The sequence below is a fragment of the Schistocerca cancellata genome, chromosome 3, assembly GCF_023864275.1.
Source record: "Schistocerca cancellata isolate TAMUIC-IGC-003103 chromosome 3, iqSchCanc2.1, whole genome shotgun sequence".
NCBI classification, from domain to species: Eukaryota; Metazoa; Arthropoda; class Insecta; order Orthoptera; family Acrididae; genus Schistocerca; species Schistocerca cancellata.
Window position 1 is genome coordinate 670776859 of NC_064628.1, and position 21544 is coordinate 670798402.

A 21544-nucleotide genomic window follows, 5' to 3' on the forward strand; every position below is an offset into this window, starting at 1 on the left:
TCGTTATGCGGATATCGTCGAACCAGAAACGTACGAATGTAGCCCTCTGAACATGTTCGTTGTCAGCTTGGAAGAAGGGAGTATCCACAGCATAGTCATCAAGAAGGTGTAGAAGAATGCTCACCGAGAAAGTTGTAAAAAGCATCTTGGTTCATGTTGATGGTAACATGAAGAGTGCGCCTAAGTGATGCTACGAAAAGGTCAATTAACATCATGGGACCAACACCGGTCCTCCATGTATTACCGGTTGGACACGTCATTGGATTGTCGGTACGCTAGACGGCTTGCATCGTTTGAGACAAGGGAAAAATTGCGACTCGTCGGACAACGCTACACACCTCCAGTTACTTAATGCACAGTTTCTACGCCGTTTGCTCCATCGATGAAATGCAGAATTCAGTGCTGCTGTAGGGTACCAGACTCCAAATGATTGGCTCGGGAACTGTCTGAGATGGACCTTGAATGGAACTGATCATTTTTCCTATTCTCGTTAAGTTTTGTACTTGAGGTACACTAGGAGAATTAGACCACCAGATACTTAAACGTCTTTCTAATATTACATAAATTTGAACTTTTGAATGAACAAATAGGAATTTATTATTTTATTTTATGCGGATTTAAAGATTTATGTTCAAATGTCTTATCTAGCGTAAATGAGAATAAGTTAATTATCTTTCAAATAACAGGTTTTTTCTGTTTTTGATTTAATTCAAAATTTATAAAACACATTCGAAATTATTCTCATTATTGTTATTTCTGTAATTTATTCTGAAAATATTAGTAAAAGAAATAATCACATGTAAACTCTGTGGACTATGTTTTACTGCTATTTGAGCTTCCTTCTCTCTCATAATGACTGCAATATACGAGCGTTGTGATACCTTTTTTCGTAGTAATGGGGAGATCTCAATAACCTGCATTCATAGATAGCAGTGACTCCTATCGAGTATTAAACTGATTGTCAGTGACTCATCTCTTGTCTCTGTAGGCCAGTATCCTTTTACAATCGTTTTTCTTACTTCACATTAAGTGGAGACGAGAACTGCACTATTCCTTGTGCACATGCTACACCAACAAATCAGAAAAATTCATTCACAAGGTGGTCATAGGCTCGTCCAAACACATTACCTGTTTTCTGCCATCCTACAGTACCTCGATGTTCACTCGTCTTGCTGCTCTGATACCACACAACCGACTGGCACAACCGACTGGCGCACACGTAACACTTCACTGCCAAGACTTGCGTCAGCGGTGCAGGTCACTTGACCAGTTCTACAACTGTGTACAGCGCTCTAAAGCAACCAGTGTGATATTTTTATGGTGAGCTTATGTTCGTAAATACATGCTTTCATACAACTGAGTTGGTTACCTTGAGATCAGTACTATTACGACAGAGAAATGGTGCCTGAAGAAGAGTACATCTGAAAGGTAGGTATTAAATGAACGACAACTGCATGGCATTCCATATCTACAGTTATTTTTTATTTAGTGAGCACAGAGCAGTACAGATATCAACACTTCTTCTTGTCTGGGTGCCGTCGATGTCATTTGGTGTGGACGCAGATGGTTGCCGGGTCGTCGACTTCAGCATCGTCAGCGTCGTGCCGCGTCTATTCTGACGGGGCGTGCGGGAGGGCAATGTCAAACTGCAAACAAAACGGAGAAATGTCACGTACAACGCATGTCTCCAATGAATTGCATTCAGCTGTTAGTCTGTACAAGAGGTAACGGGATAGCTCAAGTACCTCATCTCTGTCGTCCATAAAACCATGCGAACAAAATTCTTTCCACTATTGACAAAGAGTGGGTGTTAAGTAATAATGTGAACATTTTAGTTGCTATAATTGGGTTGTACATCTATTGGCTATGAAATGAAAGCCATATGATTTTTGACAATTCTTCAGCTATTGATCCAACTTTGAATAACTTTGCTATCAGCCACAATAGTTCGTGAGACGAACGGAAATTGTTGACGAAGAAGTAAATCAGATCTTTCTGTATGGCACAGCTTTCACTGTGTGTACTTCCATAAATATCCATCGATTTCGACTTGGAGTCAACATGAAAACATCGTAAAGAAAACTTGTGCCAATTGCTGTTCTAGTAGCCTCTTCAGCTGTTAGCCGGGCGGTTCATTTAAAATACAAACATCAGCGTAATTGCGAAATTCCCAGGCGGATGGTATGGTACCACCGGTATAAAGCATGAATTATTGTAATTCCTTGCGGATGTGTATTTTATTACAAGATGTTCACATTCCAGGTATTTCAAGTAAATGTGAACATATATCGTGCAACCAGTATCCATGTCGCAGGGGATATTATTTTTTCGTCTGGTTTTACCTTAATTTTTAATGAATAATTTATAAACAAATTTTGTTTGCTGTGAACAATTTTGGAGCAGTTTTTAAACACTTTTTTTCATTTTCTAATAACGTTCTTACAATATGTTTGCTATTTCTTGCATAAGATAATCATCTAGTATATGTAATACAGTTTATTATACTAGACCTCTGCACTGTAACTTCGGGAGTATTTGTCCATCGTCAGATGGGCTTGATAAGTTTGATGGATGTAATCAGAGATTACATACTGCAAAATTGTAGTTGTTATACACAACATATTATGTCGTTTCGTGACATGTTACTAACGAATGTATTATGATTGTGGATTGTATACCGACTATTCAGTTATATTCTATATTCGTTTTGCCCCTAATAAATAATTATTACTTATTAAATAAGCGTTTCCGATTTTGATAGCTATTAAACAGCCTTGAGTTTGGAAGCTTATATCGCCAGGAAATGTGTTGTTATGGTCCACAAAATGATGTTGAGTCTTGTTCAGCGTGCGCGTGTTTTGCATAATTTCTTCCTGTTCCGTGTATGCAGTGAAGTCAGCAAATCATAACTGCTATAGGTTCCCCGTTTGTTCGCCTTTTTTCTGTTAAAGACGATACCAGCAGAGTGAAAAATACTCAACCTGACTTCACGTAAAGCTTTTGAAAAGCCGAGTATTCAATAATGGCGAAGTATAGCTGCTGGTAAACTTTTCGGCATGTGAGTTAGTGGTCCAAGAAACTCTTCCGTGCCTGACGTTTCGTCCAGGACTGCGCTGGACATCTTCAGAGGCGCTCCTCCACTGAGTCTTTCCGTGGGCGACATATGTACTGTAGGAAAGGGGACGTGGTCAAAGTAACACGTGATAAGCAGAGACTATCCTTGTCAAAGATAAAACTTAACTATCGATTGTCGTCTTGTCAAAGATAAAATTGTCTAGCGATTCTGCAGAGCTATTGTCCACATGTTGCTAAGTTTCATTGCCTCCTTTTTTCTGTTAAGATTATCCTGATGATTATAATTACGCAGTTTATTGGAACATGTTTATGATGTGATGAGAATGCTTTGCGGTTGGAGTGTTTTAATTGTTGATTATATGTCTATGAATTGGCCTACGTATATTCTCAAACGTTATCGTTCTGAAAGCTTGTGCTCCGATAATTTAGGCCGATTACGGAAGGCATTCTATGAAGTGATATTGAAGAAATTAAATTATGATGTACCTATGTTAGCATTCAAATACGAATCTCCAACTGTTTGTGAGTACTTGGATTGCCGCTGCTTCAAATAAAAAATGAAAAATTTTTCTGCCTTTCCATTGCAGTGCAAATATTACGAAGATTATCGAATCTCTCGCACTGTAAAGAACTCTACATTATAATCAGTGGTGGTATTGTGAAGACATGAAATTCATTGTTCCACATATTTTGTTCGTGCTAGTCAAGGTTGAGCAAGAGCGAATGCCACTGAAAATTCATGAAAGTGTTTATTAGTCACACTTACACAACACTTAGCAATGATCATTGCAGCTTCAAAAGTCATCTCGTAACAGTTCTGAGAAACCGAATAATTACAATTTGTTATCTAAACAAATGATTGTAGATCGCTTACAATGAGGCACAGAGGAAGACTATACTGCGATGTGAGTCAACTAAAGTTCAATTCAGCTTGAACATCCAGGAAGAAAATTTACCACACGATTGCAGAATACACCTACCGAACTGTACACGGCTGAAGAACACTATGAAATAAATAGATATATTCGATATGGCGAGGGAGTCTGACAGAGTATTAGTTGAACTATAATACAACAAAACCTATTTTTATGCTACGTTTGAAATGTTTAAAACAATATACGGTTATCCTTCATAAACAACGTGAGACATTGCAGCTTACAATTTACACAAGCACATACATATATATGATAGTGAACTGTAGAACGCATATTTCTGGAAAGTTGCATAGCCACATTGAGGCAACGTTTAATAAGAGACAGAAACTGAATCAGCAGCGTTGTTCATCTCATAATTCCGGAGTCTTTTAAGGTTGTTTAACTCTGTCCTCATCGAAATGGACCGTAAGATATGCCTAACTACGTTACTTACAGTCTTTTGTCACAGGTATATAAATTACGGAGATACGGGTGTTGCCGTTGTTCATTTCAATCGCATTTCATTCTTCGAAGTTCATAACAGTTTTCGAAGAAATTACATTATTTAGCACTTAGTATTTACCTGATTTGATGATCTCTGTATCTCAATTTCCAGTACAAATCCACTCAATATCTGACTTTCGCCCTTCTTTCATGGTTCTGCGGAAACAATAGTGGAACTGTTATTGTTGCTAACTGGTGAATTGGAGAACCATTCTTGGATGTTGTGTCTCTTGCCTACGATTTAACGCATCAGAATTTACCACAGTATAAGGGAAGTTCATACCCGAATCTTCGTACGGATTATAGCTACGACAAGAGACTGTACGTCGGTTTGTGATTACTTTATTGCAATTAATTTCAGTGAAAAAAGAATTATGACATCTTAAACGGCCTCGTTAATATTTGAAGTGAAAAGATCAGCCGAATGACGGATCATCTAAATGAAAGAAATCCTCTCATTCAGCTGGTGTGCAGTTTTGAGAATACTATGCTGCCCAATATGTCAATAGAGACGATTACTTGATCTGATATTTGTCGCTTGGTGCTATCTTTCACTTTTACCTGTTGTAAGTGACGCATAAATATTTGTTTGGGTAGTAGTTTAGGCATCCTATATTTTTAAATGGTATTTGAAAATGACTTTTGAGTGGAAACCGGACATGGCCGTGAATACACAGCTTGTGAGTGTGACTATCAGCAACATGATTCTTGTACACGTTATGTGTCTTGTTAATATCCTTAGGGAACATCCTTTTATACAGGTGGCAAGAAATTGCATCGAAATAAAGCGATAAAGTAAATACGCTACATGTTCGATGTTACCCAACTGGTCCTTACCTCTGGTGCAAACTGCTTGATGCATTCCATGAGCTTCGGGCCGATTCCGCAGGAGTCCGTCTCGCCATCGACTGCAACAAGATTCAGACTACTCAGTGAATTGTTGCGTCAGAAATTGTAGTGTCACCATGTAACACTAACGATAATGCCCTACACGAACATGTGAAATTACATATGACTATGACAGAAAGTACAGAGATGAGACTAGCAACATTGCCAGATATATGTGGAACCCGAATACAAAACACGGAAAGAGCCACAATAAAAATTTTATAGATCAGTGGGTGTTCGTGCTGTAAGGAACCGAGTCATGTGTCATGTTAACAACAATGAAATAGAAGTGAGTCAGCAGAAATGAAATTTATAAGAGAAATATAAGGATATAGTAGATTAGACAAAATTATGAACATTAGGGATGAACTGAACAGCTACAAATTAAAAAATAAAATCCATGAAAACAGAACAAAACGGAATGAACGCATTAACAGGGTGAGCAGACAAAGACAGATTAAAATATGCAGCTGCTCTTCATGAAAAAGGTGACAAGACAGCCTGAAATAATTGTCATCCAGTTTCGTTACTGAAATCGTTTTTCAAAATATTCGACAAAGTAATGTACTTAAAGTAGTCACACACTTGAGTGGAAACAATTTAATTAGCATATCACAGTTTGGATTCCAGGAGGGTTGCTCGACTGGGAATACTATTTGTACATTCACTCATCAAATAATGTAAGCCTTAAATCATAATGTATTGCCATCTGGCATGTTTTAATTACCTTTCCAAAGTGTATGATGGTGTAGATCATATTACTCTCTTAGAAAAACTCAAATTTAATAGAACCGATGGATTTATGCACAGCTGGTTTGAGTCATACTTAACAAACAGAATGGAAAACTCTGAACTGAATAATTCAGATAACGTCGGCAATGTAGAAAATTTTTGTAACTGGAGCAATCGAAAGGGACTCCACAGGATTCAATTCTTTAGATATGTGAATGACCTACCGCAAGACATTCAGTAGGCAGAATTGATACTTTTTGCACGTGATGCTACTGTTATAATAAAATAATACTGTTTTAATAAAACCCATTCGAGAGAAAGCATGGGTAAATGATAGTTTCCAAAGAATTATTAACTTTTCTCGGAGGATGGATTGTCTCTAAATTATGAAAAAACACACTTTATTCAGTATTGTGCAACAAATGCGGCCATATCAACAACTAATGCAGCATACGAGCAGGAGTCAGAAGATAGCGCTTAGTGACACATGTGTTGGGGCACAAACATCCACAGGCAGGATAAACAATTCCAGACGTGACGAATACCTTTCGAGGATACTTGGACAGGTCCCAAATCGTATAACAACCCTGTTTGATAGGAATGTGCTTTTCTTTCAGGCAGAATCAAAGACGAGCCGTGCAGTTTACACAAGAAAGCGTGAGAAGAAATGTATGCGGCCTGTCACGCAGTCAGTTGAACAGTCTCCAACACAGTCCGTTCGCAAAAGAGTAACTGAACTTCGTCAACAATGCCTCACCATATTAGAAAAGATTTCTTACAGGATTTAGTTCGATATTTGTCAGTGAATTATCTGACAACGACATGGAGCGTGCAGTGTATTGTTTATACAATTTGCAAGTGCCAAGTCTCGCCCAAAAGCGTTATTTTCTGAAGTATGTAATTCAGAAAAGTAGGAAGGACAACAGATTTCTAAACAGAGGTTAGTATGAAAATAAAACGCAGCTCAATTTATGCAACGCATTTGCTGCCTTCAAACTGAATGTATCGCTAACATGTTAGCATGTGTATTTCAGCTGTACCATGACATGTCATCGTACCTACGTGTCTACATATCCAACGACAGGCAGAGTATGAGGTGCATTCAAGTTCTAAGGCCTCCGATTTTTTTTTCTCCGGACTGGAAAGAGATAGAAACATGCGCATTGTTTTAAAATGAGGCCGCATTCATTGTCGATACGTCCCAGAGATGGCAGCACCCTACGGCAGATGGAATTTTACTGCCAGCGGCGAGAATGAGAACTGTTTTAAATACTTAAAATGGTGACGTTTTCCTTACTTGAACAGTCTGCAATCATTCGTTTTCTGAATTTGCGTGGTGTGAAACCAATTGAAATTCATCGACAGTTGAAGGAGACATGTGGTGATGGAATTATGGATGTGTCTAAAGTGCGTTCGTGGGTGTGACAGTTTAATGAAGGCAGAACATCGTGTGACAACAAACCGAAACAACCTCAGGCTCGCACAAGCTGGTCTGACGACATAATCGAGAAAGTGGAGAGAATCGTTTTGGGGGATTGCCGAATGACTGTTGAACAGATCGCCTCCAGAGTTGGCAATGCGGAAAGTGTCATCCATGTGGGTGCCACGAATGCTGACGGACGACCACATGGCTGCCCGTGTGGCATGTTGCCAAGCAATGTTGACGCGCAACGACAGCATGAATGGGACTTTCTTTTCATCGGTTGTGACAATGGATGAGACGTGGATGCCATTTTTCAATCCAGAAACAAAGCGCCAGTCAGCTCAATGGAAGCCCACAGATTCACCGCCACCAAAAAAATTTCGGGTAACCGCCAGTGCTGAAAAAATGATGGTGTCCATGTTCTGGGACAGCGAGGGCGTAACCTTACCCATTGCGTTCCAAAGGGCACTACGGTAACAGGTGCATCCTACTAAAATGTTTTGAAGAACAAATTCCTTCCTGCACTGCAACAAAAACGTCCGGGAAGGGCTGCGCATGTGCTATTTCACCAAGACAACGCACCCGCACATCGAGCTAACGTTACGCAACAGTTTCTTCGTGATAACAACTTTGAAGTGATTCCTCATGCCCCCTACTCACCTGACCTGGCTCCTATTGACTTTTGGCTTTTTCCAACAATGAAAGACACTATCCGTGGCCACACATTCACCAGCCGTGCTGCTATTGCCTCAGCGATTTTCCAGTGGTTAAAACAGACTCCTAAGAAGCCTTCGCCGCTGCCATGGAATCATGTACGTCTGCAGGGCGATTACGTCGAGAGGTAACGCCAGTTTCATCGATTTCGGGTGAGTAGTTAATTAGAAAAAAAAATCGGAGGCCTTAGAGCTTGAATGCACCTCGTATATCTAAGCCTTTGCACCAAACGTTTAGCGGTGATATACCACGCCACGAAGAACAACTTTTGTTAGAGACAAAATGTTCGCTGATGCTTTGTCGCCGATGCTGCCTTTTGTTATTTGTTATGCCCCTGAGAAGCACCAGGGCGTAGGCGCTCTGCAGCATGTATATGCAATGCGTGTTGCCTACAGGCCAGTCATCCACTCTATGTGAAAAGCGTAGTCAGTGTTCTTGATTCGCGTCTAAAATATCTCCCTCTACTTAAAAACACTTAAGGTCTTCTTGTTCAGAATCACTCTGTCAGCTTACTGGCGTAGACAGTGTGTAGATGGTGCACAACTGGTTAGTAGTCCATATAGGTTCTGTGAAATCTCATCATGTCGGGATCGGTTCATACTGAACGACACCTAGAGTCGCTCGGGAGCGTAAGCAGACATTTTATCTCCAACAGAAGTTTTCACCGTGATGTGATCTATCAATCCTCGACGTTTGATGCAAAGACTGTGACACACCCTAGGTAATATCACTGACTTGCCAAAATGACCGATGGTAAAAGCAGCACGGTAACCTTACACTCTGAAAAGTGGTTTGTTACGTACTGCTGTCTTACCTTCTTGGCTGCATTTGTCAATGAGCTGCATGTGCTTCTCCAGCTCCTCTTTGTCGGACATCTTGGCCGTGGCGTGTTTCTTCGCCTCCTCCTTGTCGAACTTGCCATCCTTAACCTACAAAAGAAGACACAAATCAGTTACGCTTTTTTTGTTTGACCTTCTAGGCACCAATTCTAAGTTTCTTTCTTAAAGAATTCGGCAAATTAATGTGCACGTGATTGAAATTCGCCCAAGATAGTTTAACATTCATAAGAATAATGTAGTGGTATCACAGACCAGTGGATTGGCAGTACTTACCACTCCAACTTCCTGCAGAACGCACCCCATGAAGCACTGTAAAGATAGAAAAAGAAGACAAATTATTTTTTGTTGTGTCTGAAGCTTCTTTAGGTTGCAGTTAATCAAGACCGTGTGCTTAATACTGTAATATAAAACAACCTAAGAACACGAGAGAGACTTCTGGCTGTGTACTTTTATTGGTTGCAATACACTAGGCCTTTCTTCCTCTCACTGTTGACGATCTAAGCACAATCACTCATGAGCTCGTATTCTAGTGCAGTTTTCAAACAGTAATTTCATGCCAGGGTACATACTTGATGTCCACGTTGGAGCCACTCTGTTCTCCTTATCTCGCGATATTAACACGAAGTATGAGGATATTTCGCAGTAGTTACGAAATACACATTCTCTGAACTACATTTCTCAACTCCGTCCCAGACTGACATCCGAAAATTCTTTTCATTAAGCAGGGCTTGCGCGAAATGTTTCCCTATGCTGTTTGTGACTACGGTAGTTTTCATATTTGAAGATATAATTGCAACTATACTCGTAATGCTGGAAACACGAACTGGTATAGCAACGTATTCTTGGTAGCATCACGGTTTACTAACCTTCCATTTCATTTACGTATGCTACCCGCGAAAACATCTACCTACATGTTTCTGTTAGTGCACAGATCGCAATAGCTTTGTCAGTGTGAGAACATTATCCCCTTGGAATATTCAGTATTCAGTCGAAGTGAGGTCTCAGGTTTTCAGAGTAGCACAGGAGAACGATGGCTTTGTACAAACTGAATTTCCCAGTAGAACTTTTTAGCATTACGACACAGAGCTCATACCTAACGTACATTTCCCATTCCCAGTTACATTTAGGTGGCACGGATGAATGGATCACGAAAGTTTCTAGTAACATTTTTCTTTCTTTTTGAGGAACTGCGTAGCCCCAGAGTTCTCCCACACACGTTCTGTCTCATATTTGCGTTCCCGTGATGAAAGTCACATATTTATTCCATTTTGTACCGAATATGATTCTCATGACAAGTTATTTGGTCGAAGCAGCAAATCACAGTTATTTTCATCCCAGTGTCTCGCACAAAGGAGGTTATTCATGATCAATTTTTATCTCACTCTCCCCCCCCCCCCATTTTTAGGACGAAATGCCAGTCACTTTAGAGAGCTCTGATTTTGCTGTGCCGACCGAAGTGCAGCGTTAATTAAGACAATTAACTCGCGTTCTGGATGACGGTGGCTCCAGTACCAGTCTTTGGTTTCCTGTACATTCCTAAATCTGTTATACGATAAATGCAGAAAAGGGTCTCTGGGAAAGATACATAGACTGCTGTGTGACCCACTCCGAGTATGTATACCATCCCTGATGACCGCATCGTTGACTGGACGTAAATCGAAACCTCACTGTAAGTAATGCCGGATTTCTCCATAGTTTTTGCAATCAGAATTTATTTTGGACAAATAAAGATGTGTGAATCGGTAGGAAAAAGGGTGACCGTTTCCTTTAATGTGCTGCTGCAAACAGATATCGGAGGTTTATCTGAAAGGATCTTACCTTGCCGTGTTCGCTCTCTGGAACCTTCATCATCATGATTCCTTTCAGCTCATCTGAAAAAGAAATACGTAATTTATAAGTTTATGATTTTCGATTCACTAACAATAAGAGCAAAGTATTTCACGGAAATATCATTTGTTCCTAAGTACTTGGTTTTAAGGAGTTCTAACGCAAAAAATGTAAACCAAGACAGACGTCGTCACTTTGATGGACTGATAAATTGCAGTTTCCTTCAGATATTATCGACAAGACTTTTCTAATAATTTGTTCAGCAAACTACTTGTACCAGGAAGGCAATGTAAAACACAGAAGAGTCCCAAAGATAAGCACAATAACGAAAAGAGGACATACTACCTTATCAGAATGTCGGAAAGATTACTGAATACGCTACAGCTTAATCACAAGATATTTGGGATTCAACAGTGCCCGAAACATAATGCTAGCAAACTTCTGGCAGCTAAGATTCACATTTATAAGAAAATAACACAACTGGGAAATCTCCTGCAGAGCAAAGAAGCAGTTAGTAGGGGACATGGTTACCCCTAACAGCCACACTTGCTGCTCAGCGAAGTTTCATGCCCTCTATGAGATGGTTCAAGAGCTGTCTTGGTGGTCGATCCTATTCCTAAGCAGGAATTAGCTCTAGGAATCAGATCCGGGGACGCCGCTGGCCAGTCCTTGTGATGGCTACCTCCATCTTCAAGAAATTCATCCACCAGATCAGCTTAATGCGGACGGGCGTTACTGCCCATAAAGAGGAAGTCTGGACCAACTCCGCCTCTGAAAAGGCGAATGCGGTAGCGGCACCTCATCTCTGTACCTCATCTCTGTACCCTGCGCGTTTACAGTATCCCTTCGACCACCAACGAAGATGTGTAGCTCAGTATGGCCATTCAGCATGATGCTTCCCATCAGCGTGGCGAAATCCTCACCAAACCGATCTCTTTCCACGATGTTCCTGGGTTTATACCAGCTACTAGCATATTCTCTCCAAAGTAATATGCGACAAGAGAAGCAGGATTCATCTGGGAACAGCACGTTCCTCCATTCATTCATGGTCCAGTTTGAATGCTCCAGACTTCACGATACATGGGCCCATCTCTATGCTGCAGTGCCCTAATGTTCTGAGCCTCCGATACACAGTTAGTCGGGAAACAGCAACTTATGAGGCAGCAGAAAACTCTACATCCAACCGTGTTGCAAGTGTACTCCTCTTGGTCGGCCTCGTTCAGGCCTGAGGCGACCTTTACCTGTATTTCGAAACCGTCCCCAAAACCTCGAAATGACACTTTGTGGCATATCCAAGCTTACTGAGACTTCTCTCTGTGTCTGGTCTACCCTTAGGCGGCCGAGTATTCTACCCTGCAAAACAGGGTCCAAATGGCGTCTCTGTGACATTATTTGTGAACTTCATCAAGAGACTGCGCTCTGCTCACTATGAACGGACAAACAATATTGTGACATAAGTGATCTTATGCACTGTTTTTTTTACCTTTTTTTCTTACGCTGCTATTCACAGCACAGGGTACTCACTTCCTATACCGAGGACACAAGTGAGGTTCGTACGTAAATATGTACGATGATGGTAGTTGACTGCTCACCTTTCCTTTTTTTCCTATTTTCCTGTTTTCATTCTTATGCTTCACTTCTGACACTACGGTGTACATTAGACCGGACAACAGTATCAATCACTATATTTTATAAAGGGAGGCTTGCACAAAGGAGATTACAGCGTGTAATACGAATTCCATGTGTTTTCTCTTTGATCATCACCATCAGTTATGTCTGATGAGACAGCAAGTGAATTAGAGCAATAGGTACCGAAATGTTACGTTTTCAGGCGAGTCGTGCAAACGGCCGTCCGTATGGGGAATCATTGATCAGAAACAGGGCCTGAAGTCGAAACATGTCCTTCAGCACGTAGTTTTCGGGACAAATCTTTCTTCGAGTTTCGGCTATGTCAGAAATGTGTTTACGACATTCGTACTCTCAAACCCTGCCGTCGAGTCTACCGAACCACTATGCTTCGTAATTTTGGAAAAAAATTAATTAGCTGTGAAGAGGCAAGTGATCTGCTATTTGAGAGCTTTGTTGGTAGACTTTCACTTTTTAAATGTAAAATTAGACATCATCGTGATCTGAAATCAAGTGACTTTTGATAGTGTGGGGTAGGATTTGAAATACTAGAACTCTCATTCGCACTTCTGGACGGCGCAACATTGGTGGCCGCATGATATAATTGCTCGATATGAATTAAGGCAACGGAATGAAGTGAAGAACAGATGTGGATATACTGCTACTAAATCTACACCTGAACTCTGCTAGCCACTTTACGTGTTTAGCAGTGTTCGGCAGCATGTCGTGTTTTGTAGATTGAAGTGATATTCAGTTAATAACCATCTAACATATTCTTTCAGTAGCATAGTGATGTTGACTATAAAATTTTTGTAAGAGGGACGCTAGCCTTGAGAATACTTTGGTTTTCTCAGACGCTCGCTCATGGAAGAAGACAACTAGGTGAAATCACATAGTAGGGGGATGTTCGTAAATACTTCGAGCTTTCATGAGGAGATGTTTGCAAAATCTCCAGCCTTCCGTGGAGGATCTCTTAAACTTCTTTATCTTGCGAGAATATCAGGACGTCATAATTTTTATATGAATTAGTTAATCCAGTTTTACTTTGGCAGTGTAGGCCATCGACTTTCATTTGGTGTGCAAACATAAGTAATCGTGCCATTATTGGCAGAACACGCTGCTTCAACGAAATTATTATTCTTCATACTACTTTCATGTTTATTTCCGAAAAATAATGACGCAGTAATAACTTTTTCGTTGACAGACTATCAACCTGTATGTATTAATATCACTAAGAAAAAGTGTGGAAGTTACACTGGTGGTGCTAATTCCTCATGCACTGGAAGCTTGGGAAAGCGGTATGACTACACCGTCCACGCAGGAAAAAATGCCAGATGTATTCTACGCTTCCCCTTTTTTCTGCAGTTCAGGGTAAAGGTAAGACAGACTATCGTCAGTTTACTACACGATAAATCCATGGTTTACTGCGTTAAGAAAAGTAGTAAGGGAATGCTATAATATTGGACACATGTGCTTTCGAAGCATGTGAAATTTGTCACCAGCCCCTAGTTTGCAGCATGGTATTTCTAAATCAGTTATGCATTATATTATATGTAATTTATTATCATTAGAGAAGGAAAAACTCAACTGTGTCACGAAATTTAAAAGAAAGATGTCTAGGGAACATAGGTGATGAGGAAACGTCCTTAAGAAGTAATTTTTTCACAGCGACGAAACATTTCATGTCAACGGATGCTTACGTCAACGTAGCCGTAACAACTGGTTTCGAAGCAAACGTAGCTAATAAATTGCACAGTCCGCCAATAGTGAAAATGCATGGGCCATGTAGTGCCAATTACTCAAACAATGTCGGGTCCTCCTTTTCAGAAAGAACTATCGTGAATGCAGCCTTCGTGAATATGCTTCAGCAGTTTGCTTTATTAATTCTGAAGACAGACGGCTAGGGTGAAATAAATTGTCCTTCGGATTCCATCCACATTAGTGTTTCAAATTCTCAGAGCCTTCAGTCTAATACCACAAGACCAAAACTTCCTAGCAGATTAAAACTGTGTGCCTGACCGAGACTCGAACTCGGGACCTTTGCCTTTCGCGGGCAAGTGCTCTACCATCTGAGCTACCCAAGTACGACTCACGAACCGTCCTCACAGCTTCAATGGTAGAGCACTTGCCCGCGAAAGGCAAAGGTCCCGAGTTCGAGTCTCGGTTCGGCACACAGTTTTAATCTGCTAGGAAGTTTCATATCAGCGCACACTTCGCTGCAGAGTGAAAATCTCATTCTGGACCACAAAACCATTTGGCCTCGATGTCGGGGATCTTTGGTTGGGAATTTCCAGTTCTGGGTGGAGCCCAGCTTCCCATTTGGGGATATTTGATAGGAGTAGGTGATCTCGGAACCGGAATCCACTCTCTCTCTTTCCTTCTTTCCATAAACATCCATAACAAACATACACTTCAGAAGTTCTCTGTACAGCATCCACGGCTTATACACAAAAACCTGACACATTCCGAGGCGGTAGGAAGACTAGAACGAGAAACCCGTATTGTGTAAGACATTTCCGAGAAAGTACCGAGCGTAGTAATGTTTGTGACTGTGGGACTAAACTAGTGTTCGAAAGAGATGATAATTCAAATCTCTGACCAGGATTCCTCATTTAGTTTCCCCATGAAATCCCAAAATAACTTCATTTTAACGTTGGGATGCTTTGTTTAATGTGACGCAGTCAGCTACTAGCTTGAATTACAGATCGTCTGATGACTTGGGAGTCGATGTGACTTTAGCTCTGTCTGAAGGGGGAGGGGAGAAGGGGAAAAGATGATGTTCCATGTAATTTCCTAGGTTCATTACTGAGTGTGGAATTATTGAACACACAGCCGAAGAAGTAAACGGGAATATAGTGCAATAATGAAACCTCTCGGGCGAAATATCTAGAACTAAGCACTTGATTTACTCTTATATCCCTTCTCTAACATGACTTCCTCTGTGCAGAGTAAACTATAAGCACTTCCGCATGTGCCTTACCTTCAGTGGGCTCATGTTCTGCCTTGCATTTGTTAATGATCTCCATGAATTCTGGCGTCATCTCCATCGCCGATACCTGGAAATAGATCGAAGAATTCAGTCAGAATACGTTAAATAAAAACGTTTTAAGTCTTATGTAATGGGCACATAAGAAAATGGTGGCCCCCAATAAGCTACAAAAATAGATCTGTCTTCGTTTCGCCATTGTCATAAATAAAATCAGATATTCTAGAAAAGGACTCCTTAGAAGCCGTAACTAAAAATTAAATAGTCGAGGGTCACACACAATATTTCTGTGGCGTACTATACAAAGATGAGAGAAACACGTTAGACGTAAATGTGTAAAAATCATTATTGACCAAGTGTCAGTGTTTTCAAGATAATTCTTCTCAAGCATTCAAGTCTGTAGTAAAATATAGAGTATGAGAGTAATTCTACAGTGCAGACTGTAAAATATCAGAAGTGAAATAGAGATGATGGCGAACTGAAGCAGTGAAGCAAAAGTGGCGGAACGATCATTTCATTCTGCGGTCATGGGGCCATTGCTGCGGAACTCGCTTGCAGATTAAAATTGCGTGCCGGATCGCGACTTCAGCCTTGAGCTTGTTATTAACTTCCAATGCTTTCAGCAACTGAGTTGCTATCCATGCATTCCTTTCCCGGACTCTGAAAAAATTGCAATGTCATCGGCAAATCTTACAGGTTTTATTCCACCTTTCTGAATAATAATTAGTGTATCAAATTTCTCTTTTGTTTTCCTTTCTGCATCATTGCTGTAGAGACTGAATGATATGGGGAATAGGCTTACCCCCCTGTGTTGCAGGTTGTGGATAACCTATCGCTGCCTGTATTTTATCTTCGATAACTTTAAATATTTATAAAAGGTATTCCAGTTAATGATGAAAAAATCTGTTCTTTATTCTACAAGTACTGTGAATATAGGTTTGGTCTTTTCTTTCAGTCTACCTTCTAAGACAACTGGAAGAATCAGTACTATCTCTCGTTTTCCTACATGTCAGCGAAACCCGAACTGATCTTCCTCCAGCTCTCATTCTACCTTTTTTTCCATTCTTCTGTAAGCATTTCGCCTTAGTATTTTGCCAACATGACTCATTTCCGATGATTCGATATTATCCACACCTGTCAATGCCTACCTTCTCCGCAACTATTATTATTATTGTTGACACGAAACATTTTTAAGCTCCATAAGCTCCTTGCTGCTAACTTAACAATATATTTTGTGAAATTTGTCTGTTTTTACGATGTTCTTCCAAATTAGAACTTCCAAACATTTTCAGTCGTTTTCCACATTGTCTAAAAATTTTAGTCGCGGCGAACCATATCTGTTTCTTATTTGGCTCTATCTTGTAATGATTCTTCTATCGTTTTGACATGCAAACTTAATGCTGCTCTTTTTTGTGATATCATTAAATGACCATTCCACTTAATCCTTTAGCTTTCATTTCTGCTTCAATATTTGGTTCTTTAAAGAGAGTTTTTCGGACTCGAAATTCTTCACTGTCAGGGTGCTTTACTAAAAACACTTCGCTGCCTATTTTCTTCTCGAGAATCCGATGTCTCATCTGCTTTTGCCAAAGATTCAGAGGTATATGTTGGAAATCTAGCATAAAATGCTTGTAAATGTATATTAACGCTTTCCTAGAGATGTAGGCCTGTTCTTCGTGGCCCACTACAAAATGCATGGAAGAAGGCACTTTTGGTATCATATATAAGTGTTTTTTCCCTTCTCTTAACGGGGAATGAGATGATCCGCATGTACAGTTGTTAATCTAATATTTATAGACTGTAATATGAAAATCGATTCTTAGGCTTTGCTGAACGTGTTTCCCTTTTGCAAGAGACACATTACTTCGAATATTGTTGCGAATAGACGTTCTTGTACATGACTGACTCGCTTCGGGGGTCATTTCTCTTGTTGCTAACGGCTACTGCTTTATGTATATCCAGTATTTTATATTTCTCCATATTCAGAGCTTGTAGTGAATCTTTAAAACAAATTGATATTTTGTGAATATCTGGATACTGCTACTTACTTCCTCACAGACGAGCCCTCATAGCCAATAGCGGCATAGTCTGAGATTGCTGCTAGTAATACAATATCCGCTAAGTGAGTGATAAAAACCACAGGCCGTCGCGGACCTGTCATACGTCCCTTGGAAAAAGCGAAATTTCTTTTGTGCTTTTGATTTCTCGAAATTTAAAATAATATAATGTGTTCTGCATGTTATCATGTTTACTCTATTCGCAAACTTGAGTAGTTCTCAAGTATTTTACGTAGTAGATACTACTTTTTTAGTCTGTTAGCGCCGAATCTGCACTAGCTGATCGGTGACATCTATAATTTTATGAGTGGGATCACGAAACTGGATGCTGCTCAAGCACACTACCCAAGTACAGTTTAACTCGAAGTTGCAACTTAAAACTGAACCTGCAATTCGGCGAGATAGTAGTTAATAACTCTTGATGAAGCTGCAGCAGTTTTCTATCGAAACATGACTAAGACTTGCAACCTCGAATGAGGTACTTCAAAAATGGTTCAAATGGCTCTGAGCACTATGGGACTCAACATCTTAGGTCATAAGTCCCCTAGAACTTAGAACTACTTAAACCTAACTAACCTAAGGACATCACACCACCCATGCCCGAGGCAGGATTCGAACCTGCGACCGTAGCAGTCCCGCGGTTCCGGACTGCAGCGCCAGAACCGCTAGACCACCGCGGCCGGCCTGAGGTACTTATACGGCTGTTTTGAAATGAGGAACGTTTTGGGAATAATAATTTTGATAACAATAAATACAACCATTAATTTTTAGTACTATAACAGGATCTACCTTCGTGCATGTGAGGAAATATTATTTACAACTCTCAGATTCATATCGTCAAGCTTTATGACAAAATGAGATAACAGGGTAGCTAGTCACATTTTGAGAACCAAACATTTCGAAAAATCCGTATAACACACGAGAACTGCGTAATAATGCCCAACTGATTATTTTATACACCTCCTCCCTTTCTCGTTTGGTATCGAATGTGAAATTCTATTAGCATCGTCTTAGAACACTGTAATAAGGAACGCTTGGGAGCATCTGTAGTCAGTAATTAAGCTCAAAACTGTTTACAGAAAACTAAAATATTACCCCAAAGCTATTTTTTTCTCGATTTCATGTAGAAACAGTCACCCATTATAAACTGTTAGGTATCCTTGACTTATGGAGGGTCCTTTGCATCGAACAAAAAAGAAACAGCCACAGATAAAATATTGGGTGTCCTTAACTAATTCAAGCACTAAAATTTCTGCAAGCATGCCATTGTACTCCTATTATCCTGATTCTCCTTTCCGATACTGCCTGAGTGCTATTGTGTAACTGGGTAAGTACAATAAATGTCTCACAAGGTGATAAAGTGAGGTCGTTTGACGGAACATTGAACACTGCCTTTAACAGATACCAAGAGTTCTTCTCGTAATTTTTAAAAGAGTGTTTAAGTTTTGGCATCCGTATTTCTGAAGAGTGAATATTGGGAGTAAATTCGTAACACACACATTTGTAAGGAGGAACTCAATGGGTACTTGGAAGTTCAGAAGGATCTGATATTAGCTTACTAGCTTTTTACTATTGTTGAAATGTACACGACCGTCCAAGAAGATCCGAGACTGACTTTATTCCTGGCGGATAAACGATGTCAACTGCGATACCTATGGTGGCACCTTGAACTATCTGCTGCAAACAACAGATGAGCATCCGATCAGTCACTTGTCAACAGGCAGTGTTAGGCAGTGGCTGTGCGCTGTCGTGTGTCAACGTTGTTGTCACAAGTTACAATGGGGCAACACCCTAAATCAGGTGTTCAAGATTTTCTCCAAAATGTTTTACAGAAGAGAAAAGTGTGTGAAAAGTTTGCCCCTATATATATATATATATATATATATATATATATATAGGGTGTTACAAAAAGGTAATGCCAAACTTTCAGGAAACATTCCTCACACACAAATAAAGAAAAGATGTTATATGGACATGTGTCCGGAAACGCTTAATTTCCATGTTAGAGCTCATTTTAGTTTCGTCAGTATGTACTGTACTTCCTCGATTCACCGCCATGATTTCATACGGGATACTCTACCTGTGCTGCTAGAACATGTGCCTTTACAAGTACGACACAACATGTGGTTCATGCACGATGGAGCTCCTGCACATTTCAGTCGAAGTGTTCGTACGCTTCTCAACAACAGATTCGGTTACCGATGGATTGGTAGAGGCGGACCAATTCCATGGCCTCCACGCTCTCCTGACCTCAACCCTCTTGACTTTCATTTATGGGGGCATTTGAAAGCTCTTGTATAAGCAATCCCGGTACCAAATGTAGAGACTCTTCGTGCTCGTATTGTGGATGGCTGTGATACAATACACAATTCTGCAGGGCTGCATCAGCGCATCAGGGATTCTATGAGACGGAGGGTGGGTGCATGTATCCTCGCTATCGGAGGACACTTTGAACATTTCCTGTGACAAAGTGTTTGAAGTCACGCTGGTACGCTCTGTTGCTGTGTGTTTCCATTCCATGATTAATGTGATTTGAAGAGAAGTAATAAAATGAGCTCTAACATGGAAAGTAAGCGTTTCCGGACACATGTCCACATAACATATTTTCGTTCTTTGTTCTCTGTTCAGAAGAAAGCTTCATTTGGTTGCAGATCCTAACCTATATAAAGCAAAATAACACAGCTGCTGAATTCTGGCGCGCCAAACATGTCGGGTATACTAAAGATAAAGAAATCAAAGGACTAAGTAAAACGTCTCTGATTATTGCCTGGCACTAGGCAGGGACAACGCGTTAACTTTTTACTAGACCAGTAAAGGCTTACGAGCGCGTGTATACTTGAGGTGCTAACGGCATTGCTGCAGTGGTAACACCGGTTCCCGTCAGATTACAGAAGTTAAACACTGTCTGGCTTGGCTGGCACTTGGATGGATGACCTCCGAGTGCGCCGACTGCCGAGGCAAGTAGGGTGCACTCAGCCCTTGAGGCCAGTTGAGGAGCTATTTGACTGAGGAGTAGCGACTCTGTTCACGAAAACTGGCAGCGCCTGGGAGAGGGGTGTGCTGACCACATGTCACTCCATATCGGCATACAGTGACGCCTATCGGCTGAGGATGACACGGCGGTCGGTCGGTACCGTTCGGCCTTTCGAGGTCTGTTCGGACGGAGTTTACTTATTTAATTACTACATTAAGTAAGGGTGCCGACAGGACTTGCAGCCAGCAAGGTACTCACGACGGCGACGAACACGAGGAGCGCGGCTCCAGTGGCGGCTGCGGAGGTCCTCATGGCGCTGTACCTGGTTGGCGAGTCTGCAGCACCGACGGATGGGGCCGCTCTTATAGCGGCGCGGCGGGGGCGGCACTGGCGTGACGTAACGCAGCCTTGTGCCGCGAGCTGTCGCCGTGGGAACCGGCGGGGTGTCGCTCGTGAGCTCATCCGCAAGGTAGCATCCCACACCTCGTCCGGGATGCTTCCGGCCTTACTGATGCACAGGGTTTCCCCAGCTGTGTCAAGGACACCTTTGCAGACTCTTCCTAGTAATAGACATACGTACTGTGCCGTTCATGTCCAATCTGATCTTATCACGGCGTAAGATCATAGTTAAAGGCTGCAAACCACTCGCTCATTAGTGTGAGGGTCATCAGTTCAAATCAAATGGCTCTGAGCACTATGGGACTTAACAGCTGAGGTCACTAGTCCCATAGAACTTAGAAGTACTTACACCTAACTAACCTAAGGACATCACACACACACACATTCCCGAGGCAGGATTCGAAGCTGCGACCGTAGCGGTCGCGCGGCTCCAGACTCAAGCGCCTAGAACCGCTAGGCCACTCCGGCTGGCTGGTAGGCAGTCATATGATGCAAGACTATCTGGGTTATTCCCTCGGTGTGATCTACAGTTACGACGGTCCGGTCCTGACTGGACCTGAGAACTATAACGAAATATGTTTCGTAT

General features: G+C 41.1%; 1 protein-coding gene across 1 annotated transcript; it reads right to left on the reverse strand.

The window, feature by feature from the left end:
* Positions 1-1460: 1460 nt before the first annotated feature.
* On the reverse strand, positions 1461-20936 carry LOC126175639 (general odorant-binding protein 19d-like). Its single transcript, XM_049922529.1, has 7 exons — positions 20818-20936; positions 15523-15598; positions 10908-10960; positions 9363-9398; positions 9065-9179; positions 5331-5401; positions 1461-1646 (listed from the first exon to the last, which is right to left on the reverse strand). Exons 1-7 carry the CDS (start codon positions 20869-20871, stop codon positions 1611-1613), a joined length of 441 nt encoding a protein of 146 aa, XP_049778486.1. The 5' UTR covers positions 20872-20936; the 3' UTR covers positions 1461-1610.
* Positions 20937-21544: the final 608 nt, after the last annotated feature.